Source organism: Erithacus rubecula (genome assembly GCF_903797595.1).
Source record: "Erithacus rubecula genome assembly, chromosome: 22".
Lineage (NCBI taxonomy): Eukaryota > Metazoa > Chordata > Aves > Passeriformes > Muscicapidae > Erithacus > Erithacus rubecula.
Genome location: NC_136674.1, coordinates 4,219,642 through 4,230,494, shown reverse-complemented (window position 1 = coordinate 4,230,494; position 10,853 = coordinate 4,219,642). Strand labels below are relative to the sequence as shown.

Sequence of the window (10,853 nt, the reverse complement as noted above, 5' to 3'; positions counted from 1 at the left end):
TTTCCTGTTTTCAATGAGGGAAACCTCGACGGGCTCTGGTAAAAGCCAACTGATCCCTCTGTCATGTGGAAGGTAATGAATTTCTGCAGCTCTCCTGCCCTTGCTTCCCTCGCCTCCCAGGCTCCAGCTGGGGAAGGGAGCAGGTCCCGTCCGGCCGGGAGAGGCGTGTGCAGCCCTGGCTGCAGACACAGCCTCCCTGTTTGGCTCCTGGCGGGGTGGGTGCACGGGTTTTTCCCTGCCTTTTTTGTTTCTTGTGGAGCTGCCTTTTCAGGCGGTTACACCCTTCTATCCCAGGAAGCCGACTGGAATTCAAAGGTTCTGCCAGTGCTTTGGCACTTTCCTGCGCTGCAGGTTATGGAGACGGCTCAGCGTGGTGTCGGGGAAGGTGTTTTCCCTTCCCAGACCAACCTGGGCACCAGGGCTGGGTTCAGTTGCCTCAAAGCCCCTTGGGCCACTGCCTCTCCTCCCTGTGTGAAGCTGGCAGCAGGTCCAGCTCCTTCCAGCATCAGATTTCTCTTGCCTGTGTTGTTCAGAGTGCTCAGGTTCCCCTCGCCCCAGACCACATTCAAACACATCCCATAGGAAGGGGCTGGTGTTCCTCCTGCAGCCTTGTCAGGGCTGAGGGTTGGCTGGGACAGCAGTAGGCAGGACAGAGGTTCTGACACCTTTTGTCTCGTACCAAAATGCCACTGCTTCAGGAGCTGAGCTCTTCCTGCTCCATCTGGGCTGCCAAATCCAGGGGTGTGCCCCCCCCCTCACCCAGTTCCTATCAGTGTACTGGTGTTAGGTGGATGATTTTATGGCTTTATGACACCTTTGAACTGCAATGCTGGCACTGGAGGTGTCGCCAGCTTGAATATTGGGATCTTTTGCTCCAGACTGGGGAAACCAGTGTGGACCAGTGCTCTTTGTGCTGGGCCAGGGGCTCCGGCAAGGGCTGGAGCCCTCGGGATTTCACAGCCTGGGCTCTCCACACAGGAGTTCAGCTGTGAAGCCCAGCAAGATCATTTGAATAATTTAATACCGGGCTGTGACCAAGCCTGGCGAAAGGGTAAAGGAAACAAAGAGGCCCCCAGCCCCGAGCAACAAAAGCTCCTGGAACGACAAGCCGAGGCATGTCCGTGCTGCCGGAGGCAGAGAGCAGCCCGGGCAAATAGGCCACTTGCATTCCTCACGTCTGCTGCTTTGTTTCCCTGCAGAAGCTCCCGGTGAAATCTGCAGGTCTCAGGGCTTCTCCCTTTATCCTTTTTTTGTTCCTGTGTTGTGTTGAGCTGCTGGTGGAGCAGTGTCCCCGCAGCTCTTCCTGCTAAGGAAAGGCAGGGCCGGAGGGCAGCGAGAAGGGGAGGTGATTTGGGATGAGGCTGCCGGGTCCCCTCTGGCCATTGTCACCCAGGGAAAGGCTGTCCCTTTTCCAAAGAAGATCCTGCTGACTTGGGACGATTACTGTAGCAGGAAACAGCCCAAACCGCCCGCTGATCCGGGAGCTGGTTTATTTTGATTCCAGCACCTCTGTCGAGGTCGTATCCTCATTCCCACGAGGCTTTTGGCAGGAGGTGCGGCTGCTGTCCCTCTGTCCGTCTGCCTGCATCCCTTACCCCTGCCCTCCCTGGGCACGGTGCCCCAGAAGCCGGGACTCTCCCCACTCCTTTCCCTGGGGCGAAAGGCTCCGCCTCAACTTCTTTAGAAGCCGGAGCGTTGGTTTTCTGTCCCTCCAGTTTAAGTTAAATAGAAGGCGGAGGGATGGAGTAGCAGGGAGAGGCTGGGGAAGAGGACAAGAGGCCTCTCCGAGCTCAGATGGGTTCAAGAAGTGACCCATCATGGGAGACAGGGAACATATCACCTCCACAAAGGGAATTGCCCTGAGTGTCGCCTTTGTGTGAGACAAATGCCTGGCTGTGATGTTGAGTGCGGGGAGGGCTTTGCTCAGGGAGAGGGGAAAAGGAGGGATCTTTGTTTGCAGGGTCTGACACCTCCCAGCCGCCCTGCCGGCACAGCCAGCACCTTCTGATGGCTTTGTCAGCTCCTGGCTAATTAGCAGAGATGCTCTTCAGTGAGGTTAGAGAAGAATAATTTTAAAACATCAAAGAGAAGCAGTAAATAATGATAAAAGTCGGCTGTTTCATGGTTGTCATCGGAGGCACAGGCTGCCTGTGTTTACAGGACTGATGTGTCCTGTTTTTGGAGTCCCATCAACCCCCAGGATACCGAGGAGCTGTCCTTTTGGCCTGAACCTTGTCCCAGAGTGGTGTCCTGGGACAGTTTTTAGCCAAGGCCAGGTCACAGCGTGTCAGGGAGTGTCTGGGTTGTGCCTATCTCTTGTTTGAGACAGCCTGGCTCTGGGCTCTGCTGGCACAGAGTGGCAGAACCAGCTGGACCATGGGGCTGCTGGTAGATCCTGTCCTGGGGGTGTCACAGCCCTGAGCAAACCCGGCTGGAGAGCACCTCAACCCCAGCTCAAGGTGCCTGCTGCTCCCCACTGCTCCCTGTACAGTTGCCCACTGTCACTTGTTTTTACCTGTCGGGTTCCCAGTATCACTGGGAGCTGGTTAAAGTTTAGCTCAGTGCTTTCCATCATCTGAGCAGCGACTCACATCTCTTGGAAAATACTGTGCTGGTGGCAGCTCATGCTCAGTGTACCCCAGTACAAGGTTCCCTGATATTTGGGAGCCCCAGTACAGCTCAAAACAACCTGCAATCCCTCAGGGTAACCCCAGAAATGAGCCACACATCCCCTCCCTGGCAGCTCTGGCAGCGAGCAGGCTGCCTCCCCCCCGGGCTGCTGCAGGGTTTTATTTTAAGCAGAGCCTCTTGGGGAGAAGGGTAACGTGAGCTCCTTGAGTGACAAGTGATAGAGCTCGACTTGCTCGGCGTGTCCCCCAGGAATCCCTCTCCTCTGCCATTTGCTAATTGAAAACTGCTAACATTTGGGTCTGGAGCAACTGCCACCCTTAATGGGAAGCTGGCTGGAGTGAGCGTTGGTGGGACTAACACATGCTCACAGCCTGTCATCTGCTCAGCTCCATCTCTGGGGAAAGGGGCAAATACTCCCATATGCTGCTCTGATTTCTGAAAGAGTGACGAGGGGGCTGGAGCCAGACAGATTTGCTTTTATTCTCCCTCCTCCAGGCTCTTGCTCAGTTACAAACGGTGGCTGGAGGGAGGCTGTTGGCTGCAGCCTGGGGCGTGAGCTCCCAGCAAACAAAGCCACAGGAGCGTGTGTCCCCCTCGTGCCTGTGGTGTGGAGGGCTCAGGGCAGCCCCTCCATGTCCTGCTGCGGGTGATGGCTGGGACACAGCTGCTCTCTGTGGTAGGAGCAGGACTGGGAGCTGTATCCCAGCTCCAGCCTCAGTCAGGGGCACAACCGTGGCCTCGGGCTGCCTGCGGGAGTGTGGCACCCCTGGGACACCTCTGAGTCAAGGAGGGCATGTAGGGTCAGCGAGGACACCGCAGGGTGTCCCCAGAGCCAGCCCTGGGCCAGGGAGGCTGAAGTGGGTCAGGGGACCGTGTGTGATGTGATGTTGATGCTCCCCAAACTCCTGGAGTGGCTGTGCCCAGTGCGGTGGGTACCAAACCCCCCCAGAGGGCTGTGCCCAGTGCGGTGCTCCCCAAGTCCCCAGAGTGGCTGGCTCGATATGCTGAACCCCGACCCCCTTGCAAGGGCTGTCCCCGGTGTGATGCTCCCCGAGCCCCCGGGACACCGGGGCCGCCCCATCCCCACCGTGCGGCGGCGGGGCGGGGAGGCGGGGTCCGGGCGGGGGGCGGCGGCGATGCCGATGCCGTCCCCCATCTCGGGGCGGGCTCAGGCCGGTCCCACCGCCCCGTCCGGCCCCCGGGCGGAGCCGGGCGCGGAGCGCGGAGCCGAGCGGGCGCGGGGCGGCGGCGGGCGCGGGGCGGCGGCGGGATGCCGGGCTACGACTACAAGCTGCTGGAGCGGCCGCGGCGCCGGGTGCTGTGCCCGCTCTGCGGGAAGCCCATGCGGGAGCCCGTCCGCGTCTCCACCTGCGGCCACCGTTTCTGCGACACCTGCCTGCAGGAGTTCCTCAGGTGAGACCCCGCATTACCCCACGGCGACCGGACCTGCGGTTGCTCCGCGCACCCCTTCCCCCGTGGGGTGTCCCGGTCGCGCACCCCGCACCGCCCGATCCGGGGTTCCGCACTCCGCGGGGCAGCGGGTGCTGCTCGTCACCGGCACCCCCCATCCGCCCCGGAGAGGGGAGCGGGTTGCCCTGGGGCGGTGTACGGGTGTACGGATATCCCGGGCTCGGGAGGGAATGCGGGATATCCCGAGAAGGGGCGCGGGGTGCCTGGGAGTGCGGGGGTCCTGGGGAAAGATGCGGGGTGCCGGGGGTGCTCCGGGCCGGGGAACGGCTGCGGTGTGCCCCGGGAAGAGATGCGGAATGCCCGGGGAAAGGCGCGGAGTGCCCCGGGAAAGGTGCGGGGCGCCCAGGGATGCCTCGGGCCGGGGAAAGGTGCGGGGTGCCCGGTGGTGCCCCGGGGCAGGGAGGGGGTACGGGCGCGCCCAGCCCGTGACAGCCGCCCCGCGGGTGCAGCGGCCCGTGGCCCCTTTCGCTGAGGAGGAGGAGGAAGAGGAGGGCCGGGTGAAGCCCGGAGCGGCGAGTTTCGAGATTCGAGCTTAACCCCTTCCTGCCCCTGCCCCGCGGAGGAAGTGGCCGGGGGTTATTTGGGGAGAGCTGTGCGGCCACCCCGGTGTCCCTGCGCCCACGGGTGAGCGCGACCCTGCCATGTGCGCTGGCTGGGAGCGAGGAGCCGGGGCCTCTTCCGAACCCTGCGGTTTGGAACCCCCAAGCCCGGTACCGGTGCCGGCAGCCGGGACACGCGTGCGGGGCCGGTGCTGTCCCGGTTCCCTGTCCCGGGGGTCCCGCGGGGCGCGGTGATGGGCTGCCCGTGCTCTCTCCGGGCGGTGACAGCGTCATCCCGGGCCTTTCCCCGCCGGAGCGACCTTCGCCCGGGGACTGGGCACCCCCGTCACCGGGACCGGTTTCTGTGAAACCGGGCGTTCCCCGGTGCACGTGTCAGAGCGCATCTGTCCCCCCCCTCCCCCGCACCCTTTCCGCAGCACCTCCGCTCTGCCGGGGGGATGGCCGGGGGGTTCCCTCCTTCCCCCTCGAGCACAACCCGTTTGCCCCGGATCAGTCTGGGGATCCCATGGGCTGAGCCATCCAGCCCCCCCGCGGTGCTGGGAAGGGGTGCGGGGGGATGCTGGGGTTCCCTGCCCCATCACCTCGCTGTGCCCCAAAGCGCCGTGAAGGTCAGAGGCAAGGACGGTCCCCCCGGGTGCTGCCTCAGCACATTCCCTGCCCGGCCAAGCGTGAGGAATGGGGAGGCTTTGTCGGGGATTAGGCGCTGGCTTCGGGTCATCGTCCCACTTTCCCCCCCAGCCCCAGCACCCCAACACGGTGCACGGGGTGCAGGCACAGCTGGCAGCCCTGGGAAGGCAGCAGAGTGATCCCAGCCACGGGGCCATGCCACGGGCTTCCCAGGAAGGGCCGGGTGCCCAGCCCTGTCTCAGAGCTCTTTATCTCGGTGGATCCAGGATGACTCCCACAAAAACACCTGCGACAAACACAGTGGGCACGTGGCAGGGCTGATTGCAGCCGTTCCCCACGTGGATCACACCCCACAGGGCTGTGGTTCCTGGGGTTCACTTGCACACCCAGCACAGGGATGGTGGCCACAGGGGATGTGACCGTGCCGTGGCCGGGCAGCCCAGGCTGGCACGTGCCTGGTGGCACTCCTGGCTCTGTCCTGGTGTCTCACATACACTTGGCAGCTCTGGCCGAGGCCACGCCAGTGCCTGCCAAGGACATGCAGTGATTAGAAGGGCACAAGGGCTGTCCAGGCAGGACATCCTTGTCCAGTGTCACTGCAAAGACACCAGAGCCACAGGGTCCCTTTGTGTCCTGCTGCATGTCCCTGTAGGCAGCACCTGGGGTCTCCCACCCCAGTGTCCATCAGGGATGGTGCATGGACACCCTCCCCTACTGCTGGGACAGCAAAGTGCAGACCAGAGGTGACAGTGACTCCTAGCCAGCCTTGTCACAGGCTAGGCTGCCTCTTTAGCTGAGTCCTTGTATCCACTTCATGCTGCTCCTCTGCAGTTCAGAGCTGAGCAGGGCCCTTCCCAGGGACAGCACTTGGGAAGACCACCCCATCCTTGGGGCACAGCAGGATGGGGACCCCCTCAGGATGGCTGCCTGTCCCTGTCCTGACTCACCGTGGTGGCTGCTGGGGCCATTTCCTGTGGAGCAGGAGCCCCAGGGCTGCACATCAGGGCTGCACATCTGGCGCCCAGCTGTTGCCCTCCCCCACCTCCCCCGGGCCCCGGCACCTGGGGCTGCGGACGCCCCGGCCCCTGCCGGCCCCTCCTGGCACCCTCCTTAATCCCAGGGGCCGGGATGGGCCAGGGGCTGCCGGGCTCCAGATGGTGCCACTCTCACAGCGGCTGGCCCAGGCCCCTGGGGACCCCGGCTGGCGGTGGGGGGGTGTCTGGCGGGGGCATTTCCCAGCTCAGACAGATGGAGCAGGATTAGAGCCGTGGCTCCCCCAGGGTGGCGGCTGGATTTGGTACGGGGTGAGCGCTCAGCAGCGCAGGGACAGTGCCAGTGTCCTGAGTGGGATGGCAGGGATCTGGTGGGACATCGTGGCCGTGTCACTGGTGACGTGCCACTCCCCAGCCCCGAGTGACCCCGAGCCTTCTGTGTCTTGCAGTGAGGGCGTCTTCAAGTGCCCAGAGGACCAGCTGCCCCTGGACTATGCCAAGGTGAGCCTGGCACAGGGAAGGGTACCCTGCTCCAAGGGGACATCCCCAGCAAGGGCCCGTCCCCAAGCTCTGCACAGCGCCTGGCACAGCCACACCAGCCTGGCACGGGCGCCCGGGCGGAAGCAAGAGCCCTTTGTGCTGTGGGGCCGGGGAGCGGAAACTCGCTCCCGACAAAGGGCGCTTGTTGGTGTGCCCGGGGGGGATCCGGCCCCGGGCAGCGTGCCCAAGGCTCCCAGCCAGGCTGTGCTGGGGGCTTTGTGCCCCCAGAGCCCGGTGCAGGATGCTGATACCCCACTGCTGCCCCTCCAGATCTACCCTGACCCCGAGCTGGAGGCGCAGGTGCTGAGCCTGGCCATCCGCTGCATCCACAGCGAGGAGGGCTGCCGCTGGAGCGGGCTCATCAAGCACCTCCAGGTAGGATCTGGGAGGATGGGGGTGAGCCAAAGTTGTGCCCTGGGGCCTTCCCATCACCATCCTGTGTCCTCCAGGCCCATCTCGGCACCTGTGGCTTCAACGTGATCCCCTGCCCCAACCGGTGCAGCGCCAAACTGAGCCGCCGTGACCTCCCCGAGCACGTCCAGCACGGCTGCCCCAAGCGCAGGGTCAAGTGCGAGTTTTGCGCCAGCGACTTCACTGGGGAGGCCTTCGAGGTGGGCAGTGGGGGGGACACTGTGGGGGACACAGCTGGCCAGGGTGCCATGGGGTGTAGTTGGGATTTGTGGGCACTCCAGTGGGCTGCAGGGCACTATGGGGACATAGCCTGGGTATGGGGACACTGGGAGACACGCCATGGCAGGGACAGCCTTGCGGGGGATGTGGATATGTGGGCTCTGGGTCATTGTACCCTCTGCCTGTGGGGATACTGTGTGTCAGGCCTGCCAGAAGGTGATGACACTGTCGTGGTCCCTAGGGCCACCAGGGCACGTGTCCCCAGGAGAGTGTGTACTGTGAGAACAAGTGTGGGGCCCGCATGATGCGGCGCCTGCTGTCCCAGCACGCCCTGTCCGAGTGCCCCAAGCGCACCCAGCCCTGCACCTACTGCTCCAAGGAGTTCGTCTTTGACACCATCCAGGTGAGATGGAGCCCATGGGGACCCTCACCCTGCCAGCTCCCAGCCCCAGCTGACAGCCTCTCTCCCTCCCCAGAACCACCAGTACCAGTGTCCCCGGTACCCCGTGCCGTGCCCCAACCAGTGTGGGACACCCAGCATTGCCCGGGAGGATGTGCCCACCCACCTCAAGGAGAGCTGCAGCACTGCCATGCTGCTGTGCCCCTTCAAGGAAGCTGGCTGCAAGCACCGGGTGAGTGTTGTCCCTGTGACCAGCCTGCCCTGGCATCTGTGGACAGGATGCTGTCCCTCCTGAGCCCCACAACACCCCCACACCGCTCCTGCCCTGACATCTTCCCATCCCTTGAGCTCAGTCCCATCCATGTGGCTACATGGCCTCACCCCTGTGTTTGCCACCCAGGTGTCCCCCTGTCACCCCAACCAGGTGTCCCTGTGCCACCCCTGTGTCCCCATGACATCCCTGTACCCCGTGCTGCAGTGACATCTCCATGTTATCCGCATGGTGCCTTCTCTCCTGTCCCCACACTGTCCCTGCCACCCTCCTGCTGACAATCCCGCTGTCCCCGCAGTGCCCCAAGCTGGCCATGGGCCGGCACCTGGAGGAGAGCACCAAGACCCACCTGGGCATGGTGTGTGCCCTGGTGAGCCGGCAGCGGCAGGAGATCCTGGAGCTGCGTCGGGACATGGAGGAGCTGTCGGTGAGCAGCGACGGGATCCTCATCTGGAAAATCGCCGACTACGCCCGCAAGCTGCAGGAGGCCAAAGCCCGCAGCAACTACGAGTTCTTCAGCCCCCCGTTCTACACCCACAAGTACGGCTACAAGCTCCAGGTGTCGGCTTTCCTCAACGGCAACGGCAGCGGCGAGAGCAGCCACCTCTCCGTCTACATCCGCGTGCTGCCGGGCGAGTACGACAACCTGCTGGAGTGGCCCTTCTCCTACCGCGTCACCTTCTCCCTGCTGGACCAGAGTGACCCCTCGCTCTCCAAGCCCCAGCACATCACTGAGACCTTCCACCCCGACCCCAACTGGAAGAACTTCCAGAAGCCGGGAGCCTCGCGCAGCTCCCTGGACGAGAGCACCCTGGGTTTCGGCTACCCCAAGTTTATCTCCCACGAGGACATCAGGAAACGGAACTACGTGCGGGACAACGCCATCTTCATCAAAGCCTCGGTGGAGATCCCCCAGAAGATCCTGGCCTGAGCCCCGGAGGGGGCCAGGGTGTGACCGGGGTGCCCGGCCAGGGGTGCCCCGGGTGGTGCTGAGCCCCCGCAGCCGGTGTCCCCTGCCTTGGGGACGCTGCTGGGGTGCCGTGGTGGCTCTCAGGGCAGGCAGGGATGGGGCTGCTCCCTCGCCCCTCCTGGGGCTGGGACTGTCCAGCAGCCCCTTCTCAGGTGCCCGGGGGTGCCGGGGGGCTGGGCCCCCTGAGCCCCTCCCCAGGTGCCCAGCCTCGCTGGGGACCCTGCAGGACCCACTGCCCAGAGCCATATTTTGTAAACTGGTGCTCCCCAGGTTGTTATTTATTACCCCGGGCTGGGGCTGTTGCCCCCTCCCCACATCTTTTTCTTTTCAATAAACTTTTCTTGTATTTATTACGGCCGCCTGAAGCTCCTTGCTCTGGGATCGGGATGGCAGGAGCGGGGGATGCTCCTGGGTGCAGCCGTGGGTGCTGGGGACAGGGAGGGGTCTGGGCCGGGGGGCACGGAGAGGGGTAATCCCTGACCCACATCCCGGCAGCAGACGGGCTCAGATGGAGCCGGTTAATTCGGTAATCACCGGCAGCAGCGGGCATGTGCCGGGCTGGGGGGGTCGCCAGCCCCGGGAGTTGTTTCCCTGCAGATCTCCCCTCTGTCCCATCAAGCCCTCGTTAGCGCTGGGGTAATTAACGCCCCGGGGGAGGGCGGGATGCCGAGAAAACGGGGGTTGGGCGATGGTGGGGGGCACTAGGGCAGACTGTGGGGGGGAGTCTGGCTGGATCAGACCCCAGGCCCGTGTGTCTGACCCCCCGCAGCAATGGGGGGGTCACTGTCTCTGCAGGATAATCCCACAATTGCATTAGTGCTGCTCCGGTTTAATGCAATTAGCCCCTAATTAGCTGCACCCTGCGGCCCTGGCTGGGCTGGAGGGGCAGCACTGCCGGGGTTGTCCCCATACCCCATTTCCTCCCCCCAAAAATATCCCCATGAGTAGATCCCAGCCCGGTGTGGCAGCCCCTGGGGAGGGGCAATGCTTCTGTCCTTGCTGGTACCCAGTGCCAGCCTGTATCAGTGCCCAGTTCCTGCCCAAACTGGTGCCCATTGTGGGCCCAGAGCACTGCCCAGTGCCAGCCCGTACTGGTGTCCAGTGCCAGCCTGTACTGGTGCCCAGTGCCATTCCTGCAGTGCAGAGAAATGTCAGTCCATACAGTTGCCCAGTGCCAGCCCATACTGGTGACCCATCCTAGCCCATAACGGTGCCAGTTCCAGCCCAAACTGGCGACTATTCCCAGTCTATTCCCAGCCCATACTGGTGCCCAGTTTCAGCCATACTGGTGCCCAGTGCCACCGTGTGCCAATGCCCAGTGCCAGCCCATGCTGGTCCCCGTGTCCCCGTGTCCCCGCCCGCTGCTCGGCTCGGTGGCGCCGCCGCGTGGGGACCGAGGGGAGGGGAAGGTGTTACTAGACATTTATAGCCTTATAATTTATATTAATGAATAATAATTATCATCATTATCATTCTAATCATTCTAATTATTGCATTAACAAATGGTTATAATTAGTGTTAAATATGCATTTTATTCTTGCACATTTTATGCTTTTTAAATTTTAAAAATATATACATTGTATAATAATATAGAATATATATAATACTTTAAAATACTTTAAATTTAATATATGATATACGTATATTATATTAAATTTCGTATATCAATATAAGTGCATTACATAGTATTTTAGTGTTTTAGATTAGATAATTTTATATTATAGAAATTTTATCTGTGCATTTACACTTCTTCCATACTTCA

At 62.2% G+C, this 10,853-nt stretch overlaps 1 protein-coding gene across 1 annotated transcript; it reads left to right on the top strand.

Annotated features, from left to right (window-relative positions):
* The first annotated feature begins 120 nt into the window (after positions 1-120).
* Positions 121-9,442, top strand: TRAF4 (TNF receptor associated factor 4). Its single transcript, XM_079324883.1, has 7 exons — positions 121-4,044; positions 6,730-6,781; positions 7,091-7,195; positions 7,270-7,431; positions 7,692-7,853; positions 7,927-8,082; positions 8,420-9,442. Exons 1-7 carry the CDS (start codon positions 3,902-3,904, stop codon positions 9,050-9,052), a joined length of 1,413 nt encoding a protein of 470 aa, XP_079181009.1. The 5' UTR covers positions 121-3,901; the 3' UTR covers positions 9,053-9,442.
* The last annotated feature ends 1,411 nt before the right edge of the window (positions 9,443-10,853 follow it).